We start from the raw sequence: 24,089 nt of genomic DNA on the forward strand, positions 1-24,089 counted from the left end.
TTCCTGGTACTTATTTCTGTTAGAGGCTGAATCGATCCCAGGGCCATAGTGCGGCTGGAAGTATAAGGTCAATTGAAAAATCCAATGACTCCATTGGGAATCGAACCCACGACTTTCCGGCTTGTAGCAAAGTGCTCAACGTACTGAGAATCAAATAAGACGCACAACTATATTGTTAGCTAATTGACTGTTACTTAGCTTTAAGGGATACGGTAAACATAGTTACCAGTGCCATGTAGAGTGTTAACCAGTCGACTATTGTAACGTCACTGCTGCGCACTCCAATGAAGTTCGTTGTGTTAACCGCGCAATTGACAGTCGACCAATGACGTATCAAAGAACTTCGTGCGCTTGTGATATATATAAAGGAACACTCAGCTGCTGTAACTTAATGTCTTTGTAATATTAACTGTTTTGTTCTCGTAGATACGGTTCTGTGAATTTTATCGTAGATTAAATGGTGAAACCAGTACTAATAACAGTAATAATTTATATTTTCTCTATGTGAACGTGAGTGACAGATTTTATATAAAAATGACTGTGCCTTTTCGTAGATTACTGGTGCACTGGAGGTCCTTGGTAATAGTTCTTGTTCCTTTGGCCCTCTCGCCACTCATTGTATTAGGAAGTAAGGTTTGTATACTAAATGTAACGTGGACTTTATTGTCTGTGTCAGCCGTAAAATGTCGAAGGGCATTGTCAGCGTCACTACTGAATGTTCGTCTCTGTTGATAGTTTTCAACGAGCTGCGAAATATATGCATAGTGTAAAGAGTTCTGGTGCATTCGCTCATGCGCGTTTAATTATCTCGAAAATCTTAGACTTGAGAGAAAGTTTACTGGAAGGCAAATATTTGTTTCAGTCTTCTATAGTACTTCTGTTCGAAATCCTGAGTATTTAGCGGTTTACGTTCGAGATGGGTGTTAAAAGTGCCAACTTCAGCGGATAGAGGGTGTCGCGTAATCGGCGTGACGAATCCCCACGGCCGTTAATTTCGGTTTTCTAGACCGGAGCCTCTGTTTCCTTGAAATAGCTCCTCAATTATCCTCACGAGGCTGAGTGGACCCCTCACCGACAAGCTGCGGTCGCTCGGTCGTTATAGTTCGCTTGTGAACTAAAAACCACGGAGTTGGTTTGTTTTTGTTTGATGGGTGTCAAAACGCATTTACATCTTCATACAGGATGTCTATTTTAACTGGCACTGGATTATGTCAATTTCAATAAAACGCCTCAATATAAATTTTCATGAAAATTCGTCCAGTGATCTCGAATTGTTACAGACGGACAGATAGAATTACATTTTTACAAATTTTCACTTCAAACTTGCCAAAAATAGTTGAAGAGTTTTTACATACTTTGCTGAGAAGAGAAATGTAAGACAAAGATTCCACGAAAACCTGCTCACGTATGGAAAATAAACGTTCCAATTTCTTATTCTTATATTTGTTACTTGTTTCGCTGCATCAGCTACTGAGAATATATAGCGTTAAATAAGATGTGCCGAATTGCGAATTAGAAGGATTATTGCAGGAAGCAGTCACGACTCAGAGATCATTTCGTCAGCGAGAAGTTGGCCTGCTCTGCTCTAGCAGAGACGCTTCAACTGCTTTATGAATGGCGAGTGATGAATGGTTTGGGAGAAAGCGGGAATGGCGTATTTGAACGTACTGTCCTGGAAATCGCCTGGAAGAAATTAACAAAAAATTGTGAAAGACGTTAGTTATGATAGATAAATTCTCCGGCAGAGATTCGAACCAGGTTTTAATCCATTACAGGTCAGATGTATTGTTTCCAAACTGAATTAGTCGGTATTTTTGTTGTTTCTGCTATTGTTGTTCCCATATAAATGAAATCGTGAGTAGTGGTCAGTGGCCAGTACCGATATGTTTCATTGCCCCTCTCTTGTCTGAAGTTCCAGATCAGTATAGTCTTTAAAACTGAACGCTATCGCTGGAAATGCAAGTTGCCGCTGGAGAAGTCCCGATCTATGATACGGAAACGAACTCATTAAAACGTGAAGCTATGTACAATATTTCGAAAGTAGCCGAATCCAATCCTTAAATTAGAGGTTAGGAATTGTACGTATGTCGTAAATGCTAAGGTGCTTTCGCTTTTTTATTGGCTAGCACACGGAAGCGTAGTTGGTCGAGGCACTATGCTACAAGCCGGAAGGTCGCGGGATCGAGTCCCGATGAGGTGGATTTTTTTTTTAAATTTACCTGATCCTGTTTACAATATTATATTTAAGCATCCTTTTGCACTCTATACGATAATTGATATTAACTCCGTCCCAAGTGCAAACAATATATTATATGTCCTTGATCTTGCTCTACTTTACACTACATGTTTCGGCCTCAAACGGCCATCATCAGGTGTATACACTCACGTTGCTGTTACACTGCACTTAGTTTAAAATTTAACATTTAACGAGTACCCTGACAATTTAAAATTTTAAAATTTAGAGAAAAATTTTAAAGGATTTTAAAATTAGAACTAAAGATGTTATAAGTGCTAACGTGTATAACAAAAATAATCTATAAACCAGACAGATATCAACGAAGTAGATGTTGATAATAACAACGAAAGGAACAATGTGTTTTTAAATGTTAAATTTTAAGCCAAGTGCAGTGTAACAGCAACGTGAGTGTAAAGGAGAGCAAGATCAAGGACATATAATATATTGTTTGCACTTGGGACGGAGTTTATATCAATTACCTGATCCTACCGGCCGGACTATGGCCCTGGGGTCGACTCAGCATCTAACAGAAATGAGTACCAGGAATATTCTTGGAATGTTCTTGAGAGTAAAGGGCGGCCGGCGCGTACGCCTGACAACCTTACCACCATTTAAGAGCCGATTGTCTAGAAAATGTGGCAACCTCAACACCTCACGACCCTATGGGCCTCCACGGCCTGTTACAGGGATACCTTTACTTACTCCTTTAGATATTTTGAAACTACCTTTTGTTCATCTCGAATATTATAAGATTTATGGCAGAGATAAACTGTAGATAAACTGAATAATTAAGAATATGATGAACTCTTGACTTATACTAAAGAAACATTATATTCACATGGAAATATTTGCTGTAAGTTAATTATGATTCAAATTGGTTCCTTGAAAATCATGAACTGACCATCACCCATTCCTTGAATACCAATTATATGAGCCATATATCAAAGGAATGTACATTTCATACATGTTTTCTTGCGAAAGCTAGTTGATATATGTAGCCATGTAATTTTTACAGTTCTAAGTTTATAATGATGAGTTAATTATTGTGTAGCGAGATTGGTACATAGGAATAATTTTGTTTGTTTATACATGCCTCTAGATAAAATGAAGGGCTCGAATCTGCCACATTAAAAGTTAAAGCAAGGAATACTGTGTGTCGGTGATACAATTCTCGTACAAAGGCTTAATTATGAAGTCACAACTCTAAAGTACGAAAGATAACAGAGGACGAAAGAAAGTTGCAGCGTGTGTATACATGCTCACATTTGAAATTTGTCAGTAATAACAAAGTTAACGAAAAATTCTATAATCTGGGTTATAATGCCGTGTATTCTATTGAAAGACAACCGATGTTTCGAAGTAACATGTCATCTCTATCTTCGGGGTAGAAGAATAATGCATGCAAGAAACTAGCATGAAACAAGTAGCAAGCAGAGTAATCCGAATGCCGGAAGCTCGGGTTTGTACAGAAAGCGGAAGGGAGCTGCAAGACAGCTTTTTGCAAGCAAGTAGTTCTGCTGCTGCTTTCTTGCTTGGCTTATTCTTCGACCCTGAAGGTTGAGAAGACATGTTCCTCTGAAACATCGGCTGACTTTCAACGAACCACACAGCCTTATATCCCCGAATATACACAGAACTCTTCATTTCCACTGCTGTGGAGATCTCAAGTCTAAAACAAACTTAACGTTTATAACAAAAGACAGGCCTAGGATCGCATGATATCTGTTTGTCCATTCGCTTCCTGAGAGCCTTGAGGAAAGTGGCGCATTGTCTTGACTTTGGAAGGAACGACTTGATGGGGTCATCCAGAACCGACGCGACAACAAAGGCAAACCCAGCGGCCGCCTGAGATGGCACTGCGAGAGCCCATTCTCTTCTCTTTCTCTCCCTTCGTTTTCGTTAAGTGAAAAGTCGGTTCTGTTTGACCTTTTGTTCATCTTGCGACCATTAATTGGCAGCAATCTAAACATGTTACGCACAATATGAGTGTAACTTATTTAAGAGTTGTAACACCAATGACGATTGTCGTGCCAGTGCCTTATTAATTTGACAAATTTTTTAGAAAATTTGTTTTTAATTGAGAAGGAGGGTGGACTCTAATGTCACTTTTACCTTTGTAATTATTAATTTGCTTTAATTAAAAATACTGACATGACCTCCGTTAGAATATACGAGGTGGGGGAAACTTAAGTGATATTATTATTATTGTTATTATTATTCCAATTATTATTGACTGTACAGCCAGGTTTGAGCGTAGGCCATCCTTGCCAACTTTCTCCAAAATCCCTTTCGCCACAAATGACTTTCTTTTTTCACTTTTAAATTCTTTTCTCTTGTATTAAGACATCGAGTTTCAGTTTACCTTTGTCTCTTCACCTTTACAGCTTAGCAACAGTTGTTACAATTGCTGGATCATTGTTACACCTTCTGCTATGTGTCTCGCTCAGTTCAAACACCTTACCTTAATAATTTTCATATCATCAGTATTATTTTGTAATTGATATCGTATTAGTGACTAAAGGTGCGGGTTTCGACCGGTGAGTCGAGTTATTGGATATTCATTAGTTGTAACTACAAATAATTATAACACTTTAAAATTACTGCAATTCTGTATAACAGATAAATAAAGTTTTCTGCGTGTGCTTTAATAACTACTCGTTTCTGGGTAAGAGATCTAAACAACGGATATTCCTCTGCATAGGTTTCCCTATCCGTTTCCAAGAAGCAGATTTTAGCACAGGAGCTATAACTGTTACACTCCAGATATCACTGCACTGGAGCACACATTAAGTCTTCACAAGGCGACTTCTAATTCTTCTTCTACTACGAACTTCCCGTGTCTCTCTCCTACCGAGAACTGACTGACTCGTAGCGCCGATTGTCTTAAACATAACATCTCTGCACGGACCCCACGAAAAACCGCGTCTTCTTTTGTTAACGATGCGTGTTTACAGCTTCTTTGCCTGCCAATATACGTCCTATTCTTCCATGCATTTGCTTGGCGCGAACACATTGCAAACACTTCTGTTGTCAGAATTGTTGCGCAACCTAACAACGGACTGTTTACCAAGAATCTGTCTTCGCAGGAACTTGTTTACCAACCCGTTGCTCGGCAATGCTTTGCCATGTCACAATATCATCTTCTCCAATGCCTATTTTCTAATCTTGCCTCAACTTAATGTACCATTCTGAAAATTTTTATAACATACCCTAACGCGGTAGCGTAGTTGGTTGAGGCACTATGCTACAAGCCGGAAGGTCGCGGGTTTGAATCCCGTTGAGGTCATTGGATTTTTTTCAATTTACCTAATATTTCCAGCCGCACTATGGCCCTGGGGTCTAATCAGCCTCTAACAGAAACGAGTATTAGGAATATTCTTGGAATATTCTTGGGGGTAAAGGGCGGCCGGCGCATAGGGCTGACAACTTTGCCGCCATCTGTGAGCCAATTGTCTAGAAGATGTGGGAACCTCAACATCTCACAACTCTATAGGCCTCCACGGCCTGTTACAGGGATACCTTCATTTTACATTTTACCTTAAATATATGCAGCATCTAATGAGGCAATTTTTCTTGTAGATATGAAAGAACAACATGTTGCCTGTACTAAATCTTTATTTCGCTGCTCAGTTTCATGGCAGTAACCAGTGAATTACTGGATATAGGCTTACAATCTCCTTTGATGTGACGCCTTGTAGTTTGACAGCTACCAACGTTTCGGATTAACCTCCTGCTTTAATTTTGAAGTTATTGCCGAAGAGACAGTAATCTCAATGTCCATTGCTGTGATAAACTCAGACCTCATATACTGGAATTAAATTTGTGATATCTGTGTGGAGAGAGATCATAAAATAGCCTACCTCCAAATTCTGTATTGAACATTTGCTGTAGGGTTAGGTTTAGGCTCAGAAACATGGCGATGGTTGAGAACTTTGATGAAGAAAATTTAAAACAAGCGGCGTATGGACTATAATAAATTTATGCACAGAAATGAAATTGTGTAATCATTAATTTAAAGGTATTTCTAGCTAAACCTTATAGATTGAAACATTTGAAGCAGGCCTGTTAAACTTCAGATTACTGAAGGGTTGCATTATATGCCTGCCTCAGTTATGGACATCCCTCGAGTCGCATTAAGAGTAAAATGTATTCTCCTTCATCATAGCTCTGCCGATACAAACATCTGTCCTCCGATCAGATCTAAGAAGCACAAACACACGAACAAGAATTGTACGCATAAAGTTCGAGAGCATTTATTTAAATTAATGTTTAATGTTGCCAGGAAAACGGTGCTTACAAATCAGTGGTTAACATTTTCTAGATTGCCTCAGAGTTTGATACGATCTCGGGGTCATGGCAATTCTGTACATTTATTTAGTGTCGTGTGAAATCAAGTGCAAAATTACATGATATATTTAGTGCACATTTCTCTTAAGTCGATTCTAAAGAATTTGACGATGGTGTATAACTCTTGACATTACTGAATTTTAGGAGGTTGCCCATCGTTAGGCATTCCAAAGAACATAGTGTCTCGGAAACTAGATTAGCTTCTGTCATCAGGTGAAAGGTTGAGAGGAAACTAGTGAGTAGAGTCCGTTAGAATGTGCTTAACTCAATCTGTGTTCTTTAGATTACCGGATGATGGACAAAGTCCAAAAACTCTGTAATCCCAAAACTTTTCTTTCATTTTTCGATAAGATGTGCTGCCTTTTTTTTTTCCCTTAAACGGAAGGAAGAACTGACGCATATTTCAAGGAACAGAAGGATACTGTCGAGGGCTACATACCACTCACATGTCTCCAGTTGGACAGTCCAAATTTGAAGAAATGTGCCTTAAGTTCTTCCAAAGTTTGTTCTCATATTCGTATTGTCGTCTTCTGAGGTATGACAATATGATGTCTGAAAGGTGGTTGCTATCTTAATCCTCGCCATCGTGACAACCTCAAATCGTATGTTTCCTGAAGCTACTATTCTGGGAATTGCCTCAGGGAAATCACCAGTAGTAGGTTAGAACAGGTGACAGGTACCTACCGTTATGTCTGCCTGTAATAATGAACGTAGCATTCACACTGTTGGTGTGAATGATCGCTCTTTGTTGAGCGGTTCCAGAAAGTTTTTGGCTGCTGAATTCATTTATCACGAAAACTTTTAACGGAACGCCACAGTGAAAAGAACGAGAAGACACGCGGATTTAAGGGAAGACCTAGATCGCGATGACTCGATAGATTGTAGGTTATGTAACGAGGCTATATCAGCGCTAGAGATTATTGTTACGAAAAAGTGATTGCTTTCGCTGAACTTCAGCGGAACTTGACCTATTTAAACAACTCAATATTTGAATGGAGGGGCTGAGGAAAGGGACAAAATTTAGTATTTCGGGATAGTCGGTGTGAGGGCTGAGATTCGAACCAGGCACCTCGAAAGTGCAATTCAAAAGTTTTATCATTTGAGCCAACTTCCTCTGTCCGTATCGATCAGACCATGAATTTTGTGTGCAGTAGAGGTAGTTGTTTATTACACGACTTAATTCATTTAGTTGAGATACTCCGAAAATTACTGACTGTTTGTTTGGGGGTTGTCATTTCTGCTTTATGTGAGATGGAATGTAGAACTCTCGTTTAGAGGATCTCCGCTAACTAGCAACAGCAGATTGTTATTTAGTTACTTTCGGCCCTAAACAGCTTTCTTGTTCATTTTGACGAAATCTATCAGTCCACACGATTCTCTGGAATGTAGGCCTTATCTACAATGAAATTTGCCTTACAAATTTAGGTCATGGAATCGGATGGTTTTTCTAGCGCACTTTGTACTGTACTTAAAAAATAATGGATAGAAATGTCAAATACAAGTTACCCAATAATGTTCACTTACTTAATCCGGTTCCTCTTATATCTTTATGGTTTCGAGTTTTTTTTCTTCATTTTGACCATTTTACAGACGGTAGGACGGGTGATCAGCTCGTCGCAAGGCCGCTACCTTAATACAGGACAACACAAACACAGAATAAACACATACACATACCAAACATCCATTCCTTATGTGGGATTCAAACTCACGATCCCGGCTTCCGAGCCAGCGAAGACGGTACATACCTGAGACCGCTCGGCTACCGTGACCGGCTGCAATAACATGTGCTTGAAACTAAATTAATGAAGGTACATCTCGGTTTATTGATCAAGAAGTGTTGTTGTTGATAAAATATCACTATAGTGCGGTTTAAATGCTAAGAGAAAACTGAATGTTATTTTACTTTCGGAAGACGGTGTGTAATGTATTCATAGTTGTTTATTGACCATCTCTTTTTCTACTACTGGAATTAGATGCCATAGATTGACAGTAAAGATGAAGTTGTCGCTGTGCTCAACGAATTAAGCACTACGCCATGAAGACGTAGAGGGGAGTGGATGTATAGATCCACACAGATTGAAAATATGATTAACAATTATGACATGAGAACGATTTTTAGATGGCGGTCGTGGCCTATTTTAATGTATTATCCCATTACTTGGGGTATAGTCATGGAAATAAAGTGCTGGGGTGTGCTGCCGTACAGTTCCGGATTGAAATAGATTGACATGAATCACGGTATGAGGCCGTTCTTAATTTTGATTTAATTACATCTTTACGCTTTTAAACGCAGAATTGAAAAAAGAAGCTTACGAAACGCGCACGTAAATAGGCTGACGTTTCCGCTTCGAGCAGATAAACTGGTAATTTCTGTATCTGTGAGGGTTTAAAGACGCCTATATAGCATTGGGTAAATGGATGGCACACGAATGATTATATGGGAAAGATCTAGAAGGAAACGGCCGTGTCGTAATCCAAATACTAACCCGGAATTTTTCTGGGGTCTGAGAAAACCAAGAAAAACCTCAGACAGGACAACAGATGTTGCCATGCTACTAGTTGCTAGGTAGCACAACAATTCTAACAACAGAAAATGTGTTTTATACGTGGTCCGAGCTATGTCCAATGCTAAGCAACGGAGTTGTAAACACGCATCCCTAATAGAAGAAGGTGTTTTCTATGTTGTCCGTGCAGCGACTGCATAACGAGTGTCTCTTTGTAGCCAGAGGAGATGAGAGAATTAGAATTGGAGAATTGGATCGAGTTCTGGAGGGTCGGAATTTCAAGGTGATTGAACAAGAAATGGCAAGAAGACTTCATAGTGATTTGAAGGGACAGTTCCTGTGATAAATCCGTTGCTAGGAGACGGATAGCTTGCCCTACTGATTTGTCAAGTGGGTAGATTGGAGATAGCGCTATGATGGATTGTAATTAAGAGAGATTGTAAATTAAGGTGTTAATAAATCCTATCATCCAATCCACAACCAGTTATTATCAGTCACGGAACCCCTCATACGTGGCAGTATTATAGTTGTGGTCTTTAATGAAGCTATTTCTTCGTAAGTCTCTTTTCATTCAGGATAATGAAAATCAAGTAGCGAGTTAATATGAAGGTTTTTCATATATGAAATGCGTATATTTTTGCCCTGTGCCCTGCCTGGCTTGATGAAGGGTGTAATAGGCTCCGGAATATGAAGTGGGGTTGTTTTCGAAGACTTTGCTATAGGTCGCCGTTAATTTTGCTACCCTCAGGATGACAGTTGTGACAGTGCAGTCGGTTAGCGAATGACTACGGGCTGGACGATCGAGGGGCCGGAGTTAGTCCTTCATGGTGTAGTCCTTAATTAGTTAAGTACAGGACAACTTTACTACTACTGAGATGGAGATAGCTGTTTCCTCCGAAATACCCGCACCTATTCCTATTATTTACAAGATTACACGGTGACACAGCCCAGAAGACCGTAATCTTAATATACACCACGGTGACAACCTCAAATATCAAAACTTACTTACTTACTTACTTACTCATGGAGCTGAGCCCTTCTTGAGGAGCCGCCAATTCTGCAGCTACTCTAGAATTTCCCAGCATTTTATGGAACCCGGAGGTTCACAAGAGCCCTTCACTGGTCCCTATCCTGAGCCAGATCTATCCAATCCACACCATCCCATCCTGTCTCTCTAAGATCCATTTTAATATTGTCCACCCACCTACACCTTGGTCTTCCCTGTGGTCTTCTTCCTTCTGGCTTTCCCACCAATAACCTATACACATTCCTCGTCTCCCCCATTCGTGCTACATGACCTGCCCACCTCATCCTCCTCGACTTGATCACTCTAATTATACTTGGAGAAGAGTACAAGTTATGAAGCTCCTCATTATGCAGTTTTCTCCAACCTCCTGTGATTTCATCTCTCTTTGGTCCAAATATTCTCCTCAACACCCTGTTCTCAAACACCCTCAGTCTATGTTCCTCCCTTAATGTCAGAGACCAAGTTTCACACTCATACAGAACCACAGGAAAAATTATGGTTTTGTATATTCTCATTTTTATGTTTTTGGACAACAGACGAGAAGACAAAAGGTTCTGGACTGAAAGGTAGCAAGCATTACCCGAGTTCAATCTCCTCTTAATTTCCTCCTGAATCAGGTTTCTATCTGTTATCGTTGTTCCCAAATATCTGAACTGTGCCATATTTTCAAAACATCTGTTTCCTATCTTTATGTCATGATTTCGTCCTGCCAAAACTACTGAGGAAAATATTTGGAGTAAATAGAGAGGGAATAACAGGAGAACTGAGAAAACTTTATACTCAGAAGCATCATAATTTTTAGTCATCGCCATAATTTATCAGGGCGGATGCGATGGACAGTGTATGTAGCATGGATGACTGAAATAAGATATGCATGAATACTTTTAGTCGGAAAAAATGAAAAGGAAAAAAATTGGCAATCTAGGCGTAGATGTGAGGACAATATTAAAACGGAATTTTAAAGAAATGGAGTGTGATCATATTGACTGCGTTAATCTGACTGACAATAGCATCCAGTGGCTGGGTATTGTGAATCAGGATAATGAACCTTCGGGTATCATATACATATGGTGGAGAATTTCTTGACTAGCTGAGCTAGGTTCTCGCAAAAGTCTCTGCTCCATGGAATTCGTTAGCTAGTTAAGTTTACATACCACTTTACTTTTGAAAGCATAAAACGAAATTTTACATGTATCTTTTCGATTCTTGTGACAGGTTTTATGAAATTCGATGTATGGCACTTACGTTACACGAGATAGAGAACACAAAAACCGTATTTAGGATACCCGATCTTCGGACAAGTGTTCGAACCTATGATCTCCTCAGTATTAAGCAGGAGTACAACCAACTAACCCTTTGGTGTTTTCCCTCAATTGCATTTGAAGTCTTGTTTAATTGCATACTTCATTGCGGGGTTTTCCATTCTTAGGCTTCTGGTTTTCTCTGTGTAAATACCTTCTGCGTTTGTTTTTCGTCTGAAACTGTAAATAGTTCCATGTATTGTTATCTGAATTCATTTCATCACCGTAATTACCACACTATCTTCATGCCAGTCACTGGCCTTTGAAAGAATGCTTTGAACACGCAACTAGAACACGTCAACACAGATAGCTCGTTGCTTGTTCTTTGACCCTTCAATGCACAGCGGCATGTACCACCTGCTATAATAAAAACTTACATGTTCTCCACAGAGTATATAATGTGTTTCGCATTATTCCCGGAGTAAACACAACGCTGTATTGTCTCGATAACGAATACCTGCCAGAATACCCAAACAGAATAAGCAGCAACTATTTCCATAAAGAGTATACACCAACTGGTGTTTGTAGTGGGTAAAAAAAAAGTAAAACTATCCCTGTACCAGGCCGTGAAGGCCCATAGGGTTGTGAGACGTTGAGGGTCCCACATTATCTAGACAATCGGCTCAAAGATGGCGGTAAGGTTGTCAGGCCTGGGCGTCGGCCGCGCTTTACTCCCAAGGAAAATTATTTAATTACCGTATTTACGTATGTACAGGCCGCACATTTTTTGCCAAAAATTCAAGAGGAAAACTGGGGTGCGGCTTATATTCGAAATATTCGAAATCACACTTCATTTAAAAAAATATATATTCATAATTAGTAATACAGGGTGTTCTACTCCTGAAATAATATTCCAAGAAAATTATTTTTTCTATAATTTCTGTCTGAAAATTGTGCTGCGGCCTATACACGCACGCGGCCTATACATGCGTAAATACGGTAATTCCTGTTTACTCATTTCTGTTAGAGGCTGAGTCGACCCCAGGGCCATAATGTGGCTGGAAGGATTAGTTCAACTGAAAAAAGTCCAATGACCTCATCGGGACTTGAACCCACGACCTTCGGACTTGTAGCATAGCCCCTCAACCAACTACGCTACCGCGTGTCCCTGTTTGTAGTGGGTGCAACAAGTTTTCTTTGAGGTAGTTACTGAATATTTTCTTAAAGGATATCCCGACGAAAGTTATCCAAAGTAAAATAATTATATCTCAGAAAGCATTTATTATACACATTTATGGGTTACACCATTACAAAGCGAAATTATCAGAGTTTTTTCTCAGTATATAACTTTCTCAGAATATTTCACTGTGGGTTCCCTTGGTGGCACAACAAATATCCAGACAATATTCGACATCATTCCACTTTGCTTGAAGCATGTTTGGTGTTACCGTAACCACAGCGTCCCTTATGCGGGCTTTCAGGTGTTGAAGGTCGTTGATCGTAACCTGGTAGACAATGTTCTTTACATAATCCCACACGAAAAAATCCAGTGGGGTTAAATCTGGCGACCTAGGAGGTTAAATGATTGGTCCATTTCTGCCGCTTGATCTCCCAGTCATCTCCCTGTCCAGGTGATAACTAACATGGCGGCAGAAATGTGGCGGCGCATGGGCGTAAGCCGGGTATGAAAAAAAAAAAAAAAGAAGAGAAATTTCAGAGTTTTCATTTCCGACGATATAAAACGGATACGTGCATGATAATTAGTTTCCGAGATATATATATTTTTTTATTTTGGATACCTTTCATCCAGACCCCCCGTATTATTCGAGTGAATATCAGACTTCGAAGAGTTAATGCCACCATATACAGCTAGAACAGTGTCGCCTATTGCTTCTCCAACATAACGTCGCCTTCTTGCCGAAATATTCGTATTTGCTGTGTAGTACTGCGTGTGTAATCAGATGAAAACTTGTAAAAAAGTTAAACTATCCCTATAACAGGCTTTGGAGGACCATGGGTTGTGAGATGTCGAGGCTCCCACATTTTCTAGACAGTGGACTCACAGATGATAGATAGTAGGGTTGTCTGCCTTACGAGGCGGCCGCCCTTTAACCCCGAGGAATATTCCTGGCATTCATTTCTGCTATGACCCTAGGGTCATAGCGCGGCTGGAAGGATTAGGCAAACTGCAAGAATCCAATTACCTCATCGGGAATCGAACCCGCGACCTTCCGGCTTGTAGCGTAGTGCCTCAACCAACTGCGCTACCGCGTGCCCCCAGTGGAAATTTTTGCATTTTTTTAAATAGTCTCTAGTGTCAAATTTTGTTTGGCAGCCTTAAAATTCTGTGTTCTTAGAAACATGTTGTTAAGTGGTGCAAGTATGTAGCTCTAAATGCGTCAGTTATCCATGAATGTCGTCTCTCATTTGACGTGTTAGTATTGGAGAGTTAGAAAATTTTCTAACTTTCGTTTTATCTACGCGCCTTTTGCTTATTTTCTATATAAATCTATGTAATGGAACTCACACCTGTCTTTGTCTTGAACTAGAGTCTGAAGAACAATGAGTTTCTATTTCCTACTCGTTTGAAAGTTGCAGACTTCAGAGACGTTTAGATTTCTGTCCTTTGGGTTGTGACATTTCAGAGATATTTTCTGCCTCCGTCCTCAGGGTAGACGTGACAACACCTTACGTGACCCTGAAAGTTGCACAATTTTATCTTAACTTTCAACCAGTTTTGAGACATTTGCCAAATATAAATTACATAAAGCCAGAATTTCCAAATGCTGTCACCGCTGGGTCCCTTTTTCACCATCTTATGGATATTTATTGGGAAATATTTTGTTTTTGTTTTCTTGAAATACAGTTTCAGGCTTTATAGCGAAGGAAGGAAATAATCTTTGCTACCCACGTAAAAATTCCTCAATTTGTACTCGTATACCTTTGGTCATAAATAATTCTTGTAAATTAAGTTGTGTGGAAGCTTTAAGTATTTACTGCTGTTGCTAAATATCATTAAGAACAGTTTAAATTTGTCGAATTCTTAATACCATTCCGTTAAGATCTTCGCTTCTAAAAATGTAAACACAAACATGCTGAAAACCATGATTCTTCCGGTTTATTTTTATAGCAGTGCTTAACTTCGCATTCCATCATAAGGGAAAAACTTAGACTGAGGATATTCGAGAACAAAATGCTAAGGAAAATATCTTGATCTCATAGAGAAGCAAGAGGAGGCTTGACAAAGTGGCATAATGGGGAGCCACATTTTGTGCTCTTCACCAAATATTATAGGAATCTTATAATCATAGAAGATTAGATGGGCGGGACATATAACACAGGTGGGAAAGATAAGATATTCGTACAAAATTTTGGTTGGAATACCTGAAGGAAAGAAGTTTCTTGAAAGACCTAGATATATGTCAAATTATACTATTAAAGTGAATGTTCAAAAAATTGGATGTGACGTTCTGGGCTGGATTTATCTACCTCAGATTAGGGTAGAATGATGTTGTCCTTTGACATGGTATTGCTCTTTGGGGCTCCGTAAGACGCCGAGTATTTCTAAACTAGGTGAGAGACTAGAAGGACTCTGCCTCATGAAATTTCGTGAGATTCATTGCGCGTGCCATGAAGTTGCGCGGAAGTATGAATTGTGTCCAAAAGTCAGAGCACATCTTAGTCGGTGATTTCCATAAATAGGCATATAAGCCTACACGTTTCATCATATTTTATTTCAGTATCCTCTTGTATTTACATAATTGCTACTCTTATTTGTACGAGTGGTACATTGTGCTCAAACTTTATTCATACTAGTTGAGTTAAAACTTTTTTCTTCGAGCGATACTCTGTGTTTCCAGTATTCTGCGGCCTCTGAACTATATGCAGAGGCTTATTGTGGTCTAGATCGTTTACTGCTGAATTAATTAAGCGCAGGGACAACTTTGCCGTTTTATGGTATCAGAAGATTCATTGCCGTTTCCACAAGAGGCCGAAGTTAGACCTTATCTCGAGCCACTTGAATTCTTCTACACCCTCTACCTCATTTCCTTAAGATCCATTTTAATATTATCCTTCCATCTGCTCCTAAGTCTTAAATCATCTATTCCATGCAAAAGCGACTGCATTTATCCCACTGCAGTCATGCACTCCGCAGTGAATAACATGTCCCTGGAGCAGTTCACAGCCTTTCAGCTGGCCAGTAAATTCATTGACTTTTCCTTGTGTATCACTATTATGGTCACGAAGTCATATTCCAATAGGCCGTGTTCTTAAGTAAACAGCTGGTCGCAGTCGTCATGAAGTCCAGCCTATTAATCTGACCATTCTTCGAGCTATACGTCGATACCTTTGCTTGAGATTCTTTTATTTCGCGGGGTGGGATGAGACCGAGTCCACTAGCTACGTCGGTCAACTACTGGTCTACTGTACCGGCCCCGGGTGATAGATGAGTATGGAACATTTGCTGGAATGAGAACTGGCAGGGGAAACCTAAGTACTCGGAGAGTACCGGTGACTGACTTCCTGAGCCATGGCAGGGCCATGAGATCTCGTTACAAAATTTTGCACCTATCCTACATGCTTCTATATTCCCTATATATTCCATGTGCATCGCTTATATCGGCCTTCTTTCTTTTTTTACGAAACTAAATTAAACGGGACACATCAGCTGTTGATCTATGCCGATGATTTGAATCTACTGGGTGATAATGTAGATAACATAAAGAAAAACACACAAACTTTAATTGACACAAGTAAGGAGGTTGGTCTAGAAGTAAACACAGACAAAACTAAGTATATGTTGCTGTCTCGTCAACAAAATACAGGGCAAAATCGTGACATAAAGATAGAAAACAGATGTTTTGAAAATGTGGCACAGTTCAGATATTTGGGAACGATGATAACAAATCAAAATCTGATTGAGGAGGAAAATAAGAGGAGATTGAACTCGGGTAATGCTTGCTACCATTCTGTCCAGAACCTCTCCAAAAACATAAAAATTAAAATATACAAAACTATAATTTTGCTTATGGTTCTGTATGGGTGTGAAATTTGGTCCCTGACATTAAGGGAGGAACATAGACTGAAGGTGTTTGAGAACAGGGTGTTGAGAATATTTGGACCAAAGAGAGATGAAGTAACAGGAGGCTGGAGAGCACTTCATAATGAGGAGCTTCATAACTTGTACTTTTCTCAAAGTACAATTAGAATTATCAAGTCAAGGAGGATGAGGTGGACAGGGAATGTAGCATGAATGAAGAAGACGAGGAATGCATACATAATATTTGTGAGAAAGCCAGAAGGAAATAGACCACTGGGAAGACCAAGGCTTAGGTGGGCGAACAATATTAAAATAGATCTTAGAGAGATAGGATGGGATGGTATGGATTAGATTGATATGGCTCATGGTACGAACCAGTGGATGGCTCTTGTGAACACGGTAATGAACCTTCATGAACCTTCGGGTTCCATAAAATGCTGGGAAGATCTTGAGTAGCTGCACAATTGGCTTCTCCTCAAGAAGGGCTCAGCTAACTGAGTAGTTAGTTAGTTATTTAGAGAGGGTGGGTTTCCCCATGCACCGCGACCTTAAAAATCTATTGTGCTTCCCTCTATGATATTCCCCCTTTGGGGATATGAGGTTCTTTTACGTGACGTAAAGTCCCTCCCGGAGGACTTGTTCCCTGAATTTTTCCGCCCTTAAAAATTCGACGACCTCCGCCGGGTATTTGAACCCGCGATCTACCAGTCATGAGGTGGGAACGTTACCTCTAGACTACGGAGACCGCTAGCTAACTGAGTACATAAGTAAGTAAGTAAGTAATGTCAAAGGAGCTCAGATACGAAACCCCTCAGTATGTCATTTGTGTGGATATATACATCCACTTCCTCCATACTCCTTAATGGCTTAGTGCTTAATTGGCTAAGCACAGTGACAGTATGTCATTTCCTCCATTCCTCTGTTATTTCATGTCTTACGACACTGCACAGAAGTGAGGAAAGTTGTTGTATTTCATGTGTGCATAAAATTAAGCGTAGTACTGGTGGAATTTTTATGTAGTATCTTGAAGTCATTCGTATCAATTAAAACAATTCATGGAATGAGGGTACGCAAGATCTCTTCAGGTCAATTTGAAGGGTGATGTGACGTCACACAGAACAAGCTTTGACCTTGGCGCCGGCACTGCATCAGTGGGAACTTCCATTACTACAGATGTTCACGAGGTCGTGTTTACTTCAACTTCCTGCACTCGAAATATTTCTTCCTCTCATTTTCCTTTTTGAATGAACGCTTGACTGAGAGGTCAAGCTTTGTTTCTGGAATCACTCAACTGATATCGGCCAGATGTTTAGGTTGTCGGGCGAATTCGGGTTTTGGTATACATCGGTATATTTTACTTTGTAAGAAGTTCAGAATTAGTTGCACGCGGTAGCGTAGTTGGTTGAGGCACTATGCTACATGCCGGAACGTCGCGGATTCAATTCCCGATGAGGTTGTTGGATTTTTTAATCGACCTAATTCTTCCAGCCGCATTATGACCACGGGGTGGACTCAGACTCTAACAGAAATGAGTACTAGGAAACTTCTGGGGGTAAAGGGCCGCCGGGTCGTAAGGCTGACAACCTTACCACCATCTGTGAGCCGATTATCTAGAAAATGTGGGAGCCTCGACGTCTCACAATCTTATGCGCCTCCACGGCCTGCTATAGGGAGCTTTACCTTTTTTATGAAGTTCAGAATTTCTCATAAAAAATCTGGTAGCTGTTCAGGGCACCGTGAAGCTTCCTTCTGAAGGCCACCGGAACTGTTGATGACATAATTACAATACATATAAATTTATAAAGAAAATTACATTAAATTATAAGGGATATTGTTAGTTATATTAACTAGGAATTTCAACTGTAATTTCAATTATACATATTTTGATTTTAATTTGTTACCTGTCCAATATTAATTTTATGTCAAGTTATTACTACTTTAAATAAAAAAGCGCATTATTAGGATAGTACAACAATATAGACAAAATATGAATTCATACTGAATAAATGACGCAACTCAGAAGCTGACACCAAGTATTCATATACGCCTGAGGATGACCAAGATAAGGGTCGAAACATGTAGCGAAATCATTAACAGCAAAATAAAGCAGATATTGACACAACAATGTCTATCTTGTTTATTTACTTAACTTATTGTTGTGTAGAATGCTTCAAATTTTATCCTTTGTAGTCTTAGTAAACTACAAACATACAGTATAATAGAAAAAGCACTTAAAGAAGGGAAAGGTAAAGTTATCCTGTGCTTAATTAATTAAACGCCAAGCGATGTAGAAGCATGTGGGACTGGAGGTATAGATGCACCATTCTTGACCTCGGCATTAATTGGAGGTGAGTGGTCGGCTTCACGTCCCTGCCGCTTTACCCCGGAGAAGAAGCGCCCTGGTACCCATTCGATATAAGCCTGGGTGGGCACCTGAGCCACTGTGGACGCTGAGGAGTAGAGAAAATTTCTTACACCTGCCGGGAATCGAACCCCGGCCGTACAGCCCGTAGTTTATCACTATGCCGGCTCCATAGATGTAGTTAAAGTTCAGTTGTAAGTATTTTTAAATTTCTAATTCACGTTGTAAGTTACTTTTACAGGCTGGAAACTTCAAACATTTTTAGTTCTATCAAGGGAGCTTCAGATCAAAAAGTTTGGGAACGATTAATCTACATGATATAAAGTAGAGATTTTGTTAACATTTAAAATCATTATTAGGTGTGGTGTATATTTAATAAAACTTAATCAACTGCCTGAAGGAGAATCATTCTTCAGAACTTTATAGTCGCTCAGTTAGTCTAGGAATTCCTCGTATTGTATAGAACTCGAAGATTTATTACGGTGTTCACGAGGAGGGGTGAAAAGCCTTTTCAGAACTGGGCAGACGCTCAAGCAGTAATTGAAAAACACGGGGAATAACGAAAACGTATTTTAAAAGGAATTGTAGTGCATCTGTTTCTTATCGCTAGCTATAGGTGATTCGTTCTTACCCGACTTGGTGTGAATGATGTGACACATTGGAAAATGCTTGAAAAAAAGTATCGGAAATATGTAGACGGCGTTTATCCTTATGTACTCGTATTTCCAGCCGTTTTAGCGATAGCCCGCCACTGCATTGTATCCTGAGCCTATTGATTTCAGTCCACATCCTCACGAACTCTTTCAATAAGATCTGTGTTCATGTTACCTACCTTCTATACTTATATCTCGTAAGTGGTTTCTCCCCTTCGATTTTTCCGACCAGAAAATTGTATTTATTTCTCTTCTCTCCAATACGTGGTATTTGCCCCTCTCGGCACGGAGAGAATATGTGTTTTATTCAGTAACTACACAACTGTATCCATCGTCCGATTGCTCCATTTCTCTGACCTCCATGTATTCCCCTCATCTCCCTCCTTTCAAACACACGAACTCTATGCGTTTCCCTTAAGATGACAGGCTAAGCTTCACAAAACAAAAAACAAACGAACTCCGTGGTTTTAGTCCGCAAGCGAAATATACCGACCGAGCGAACTCCGCGAAGTTAGTGCCAACTTTAGCGGATAGAGGGTGTCGCGTGGTCAGCGCAACGAATCCCCATGGCCGTTAATTTTCTAGACCGGAACCGCTATATCCTTGAAATAGCCCCTTAATTATCCTCATGAGGCTGAGTGGACCCCGTTCCAGACCTACTTTTTTTTTTCCTTGGCACTACAGCCCCAGTGGGCCTAGGCCTACCTTCTAGATCTTACACATTCGGTAGGACTCCTTGGGCTGCTGATCAGCTCGTCGCAAGCAAGGCCTCTACCTGTGCGCAAACACAGAAAAACGCACACACACAAAGTAAACATCCATGCCCTGAGTGGGATTCGAACCCACGATCCCGGTTTCCAAGCGAGCAAAGACAGTACATGCCTTAGACCGCTCGGCTACCGTGACCGACTCCAGACCTACTACTTTTGAGAAAATCTAGTAGCGCCGGGAATCGAACCTGGACTTCTGGATCTGTAGTCAGGAACTCTGACCACTAGACCACAGAGGCGGTCGGCTAAGCTTCACACTCATGCAAAAATGTACCGAAAAGTCCACAATGTTATACTTTCCCATGTACACAATACGATAAAGTATTATATCCATGAAAAAATCGTTCTCGTGATTTTGACGGATTTTCGTGTCTTCAGCCTACAGAATATGATAAAGTGTGTTTTTAAAGCCATATGTCTGTCTTTGTGTACGTAAACGGATTACAGACCGCATTTCACATGCGATGGGCTTCTCGATTTTTTTGAAGATTGTAAACACACAGGACAATGCGTAAACGCGGTTCCATTGTTTGCAAATGGGGTCCGTGCTTTCCAAGACCTTTCCAGAAGGAACAACAAACTCTGCACGCATGCGCATCATAATGACCGCAGAGGCAACATTTGTAAACGGAACTTATTTTGTGGATACGCCTCATATGTATACTGTACATGTACGTATGTATGTATGGATGGATGTTCCCTCGTTAGTGTCTCAACGTTTAGACGGACTGTGTTCGTATTCAGTAGTAAAAATTGTATCCAACATAGGTAGGTGCCCGATGAATATGAACATTCGAACTCCAAAAATAGAGGCTCTTAGATGGGCCCTAGATAGCAGAATGGCAGTTTACTTGAAAAAGCCTGTTACAATTTTGATTAAAGTTCAGTAGTTAATGGAGACAGTGACCCTAAATAAATCTGCATTTGTGGTATTTTCAGGAAAATATTGATCAGTGTAAGAGGGACCCAAACGGGAAATGTCGGTTTTCTCTAAAACGGCGTGAACGCCCGGAAGGATTTAATTGTTGTACTGTATTTAAGAGTTTGTAGATCATTTTTGTGATATATATATTTCGGGATACTAGAAATCTGCCATCTCTCAGGCGAATGCAGAATAATTACACAACAGTTGTTATCCAATCCGATTATGTCATAGCTTGTATAATCAAAAACCAACAGTTGTCTTCCGAGCAATAGTCGATTTCGTGTCCATGGTAACGTAGTCAGGAACAATGGTATATGAGGAAAAATGTGAAATGTGTTTGCACAGATTTTTTAACCTACTTCTTTTATTTTGTAAAAATAAATGTAGGCTTAAGAGATAACCTCGCTGGGTATGTGTGTATCTGTATTGTTATCACCCCCTCCCCCAACAAACTTGGTATGTATATTATGCCACTTGGGTCCATCTCAACGGCCTACTTTGTAAGTCCCTTCCATTAGAAATACCAACACTACCGCCCTTTATATTGTTATTTGTAATACTGTTTTATTGACTTCTTTACGCATACATGCTAAGGTTTTCTTTTGTCGTATCAGATACTCAAACTGTGGTGAAAGGAAAGTAGGAGATTAGTTCTTCGCCGAACTTCTTTTTGGAATTATAATGCTGCTAGCTAATTGGAGCAGAAGTTAGAAAAGATTCTGCGGAATGCTATCTAAGACAAAGAAGTAAGGTAATATGAATGTATTGTAACTTGATTTAGTGTGGCTGGCTATCGGATTTATTGGACTCTGATACAACGCGTGATTACAAGTTAGGATTATGCTCTCACTCTTCTACATACTTCACGAACCACCGTAGGACACACTAGGTCTACTCAGTCTATTACAGTCTTCACTAGACTTTGCTTGGTAGCAGTTTCCAACGGCGGACATTCCCCTTCGTCTGCTTTCCCGAAATGTTCCCGGCCTCAGCTACCAGCTTCTCACAGCAACAGTTCAATGACTTAACTCCAGCGGTTATCTAAGTAAGTCACTCACCAACCAACCAATAAATCTCCTGACCTCTAATTGTCCTGCTTATAACATTTCGTCACTGACCGCATAGAAAAGACAGTTCTTCTGTTGCTTTGCAGTTGTTGCTTTCGTGTCTGTTGGGGTGCCCACGTGATCATTACTCAGACAAGGCCTAGCAACGGCCGTCGTTCGCAGAGTCACCACCCTGCAACGGTCGCCGTATAGCCGCCAACCTCGCGGTCACTTCCCAGCAACGGATCCACATGCCAGAATATTATTTACGACAAATTCGTACCCTTGTCGGCTTGATGGGTTGATTACAGCATGTATTCAAGAACATATAGCACTCATTTCTCACCTACATTTAAATAGGTCTATTTCAGTTATTCGACTGTCTCTCCATACATAATCGTATTTTGGTCATGTGAGCGTCTGATACGTAATCGATCATATTTTTCAATCCTTTAGCAGAACTTCATAATAAATCGAGGTTATAGACCTACTTTACACATTACAAATTGTGTAACAGCCATGTTATCTTACTGACTAGATTCCTTGAGATTATTTCCTTAGTGAGGTTACAGAAAATTTCATTCAGATAAGCGCGTTACTCTCCAGCCGATAGAGAGAACTGAAATGACATTTGTTTTCCCTAAACAAGAAATACTATACATTATGAAAATAAAGGGCTGTGTGGAGCTGAAATTTATCCATACAAACTAAGGCTTTTCTTTTTTATAGAATTATGTGCCAATTTCGGTAAATTTTTGAAGTGAGAATTCAGAAATTCTGGATAAGTTTCAACTATTAATAACGTATTGTCACATGTATAACCGTTATTAGGGAACAGCTAGGTAAACACGTTCCGTGAAGAAAAATGATCGAGCCGCGTCGGGGCAAATATTTATTCTGTGCCACTGCGTCCAGATATCCTCCGTGGCCTATCCAATAGGCTAGTCAATGGCTGCCAGGGGTTCTTTCCACAAGGTTAAAGTGGCCGAAGCGTGAAGCTGACATCCCACCTCCTAGTGCCAGTGCGAAAAATACGTGGAGCTGTACCTCTGCTTCTCCATACGTCTTCATATTTTGATGCTTACCTAAGCACGATCACAATTTTACCTCTTATCATTACCAGTATGCAGCTGATGTAGGCTTTTGAACACATTTCATCAGATCTATGAGTAAGCGAACTGGCTTATATATTGCAGAATTTTTAAGGCTTTCTTCAGAACTGTAATTGAACGAGTTTGGGAATTCTTTGCTATGTTAATGGGAGGAGTTGTGTATTCTTATATCTAAATGCAAACTTTTTTTCAGGGTATTGAACACTTTTCACAGCAAAGTCATGAATGAAATATCATGATGACATTGGTGCATTGCTTTGTCTGGTTTGAATCGAGTTCTGTATTCTGCATAAAATTTCATTTGTTTGTGCTTTGCCCAGAATTAACTACTGATATGAAATTATTTGAAAGAAAGTTGTAAGAGATGAATGTCTAACTAATAGTATATTTGTGCATTCCATGTGTTTGCAAATACATCCCAACAGAATTAATTCATTAACACTATACAGAAGTATACAGAGAGATGGAGAATCAGACAAGATGGAGCCAATAGCACATCTAACATAGTTAAGGCTCAAGACTCTTAATCCCTGAAGGAAAGAAGAAGAATCCTTTCAAAATGAAATTCATCAAAACGTGTTGTACAGCATTGGTTTCCAATTTCAAAGAGGCTTTAAAATTGAGACTATGCAATGAGTGCTGGAGTCTGTTCCTTTGGGGAAAAAGCTCTGAGAGTGTAAAACTGACCATGCACTTTGATATTGTGACATGTTGCGAAAAGCCGAGCCCCCCCCCCACACCAGCAGTGGCGCGGCGGGTGAGTCAGCGCTCCCCTCCCCCCCCTCAGCGGTAACGGAACGCTCGCGTAACAGGCGAGTTCCCGCC

The 24,089-nt window shown here is 40.1% G+C and overlaps 1 protein-coding gene across 1 annotated transcript in view; it reads left to right on the top strand.

Annotated features, from left to right (window-relative positions):
* The first annotated feature begins 379 nt into the window (after positions 1 to 379).
* Positions 380 to 24,089, top strand: part of LOC111868739 (protein I'm not dead yet) — a 59,117-nt gene continuing 35,407 nt past the window's right edge. Inside the window, exon 1 of the mRNA XM_023859674.2 lies at positions 380 to 633. Coding sequence (XP_023715442.1) covers positions 535 to 633 — 99 coding nt within the window. The 5' untranslated portion in view covers positions 380 to 534. The remainder of the gene's footprint in view (positions 634 to 24,089) is intronic.

The sequence above is a fragment of the Cryptotermes secundus genome, unplaced genomic scaffold (assembly GCF_002891405.2).
Source record: "Cryptotermes secundus unplaced genomic scaffold, Csec_1.0 scaffold13, whole genome shotgun sequence".
NCBI lineage: Eukaryota > Metazoa > Arthropoda > Insecta > Blattodea > Kalotermitidae > Cryptotermes > Cryptotermes secundus.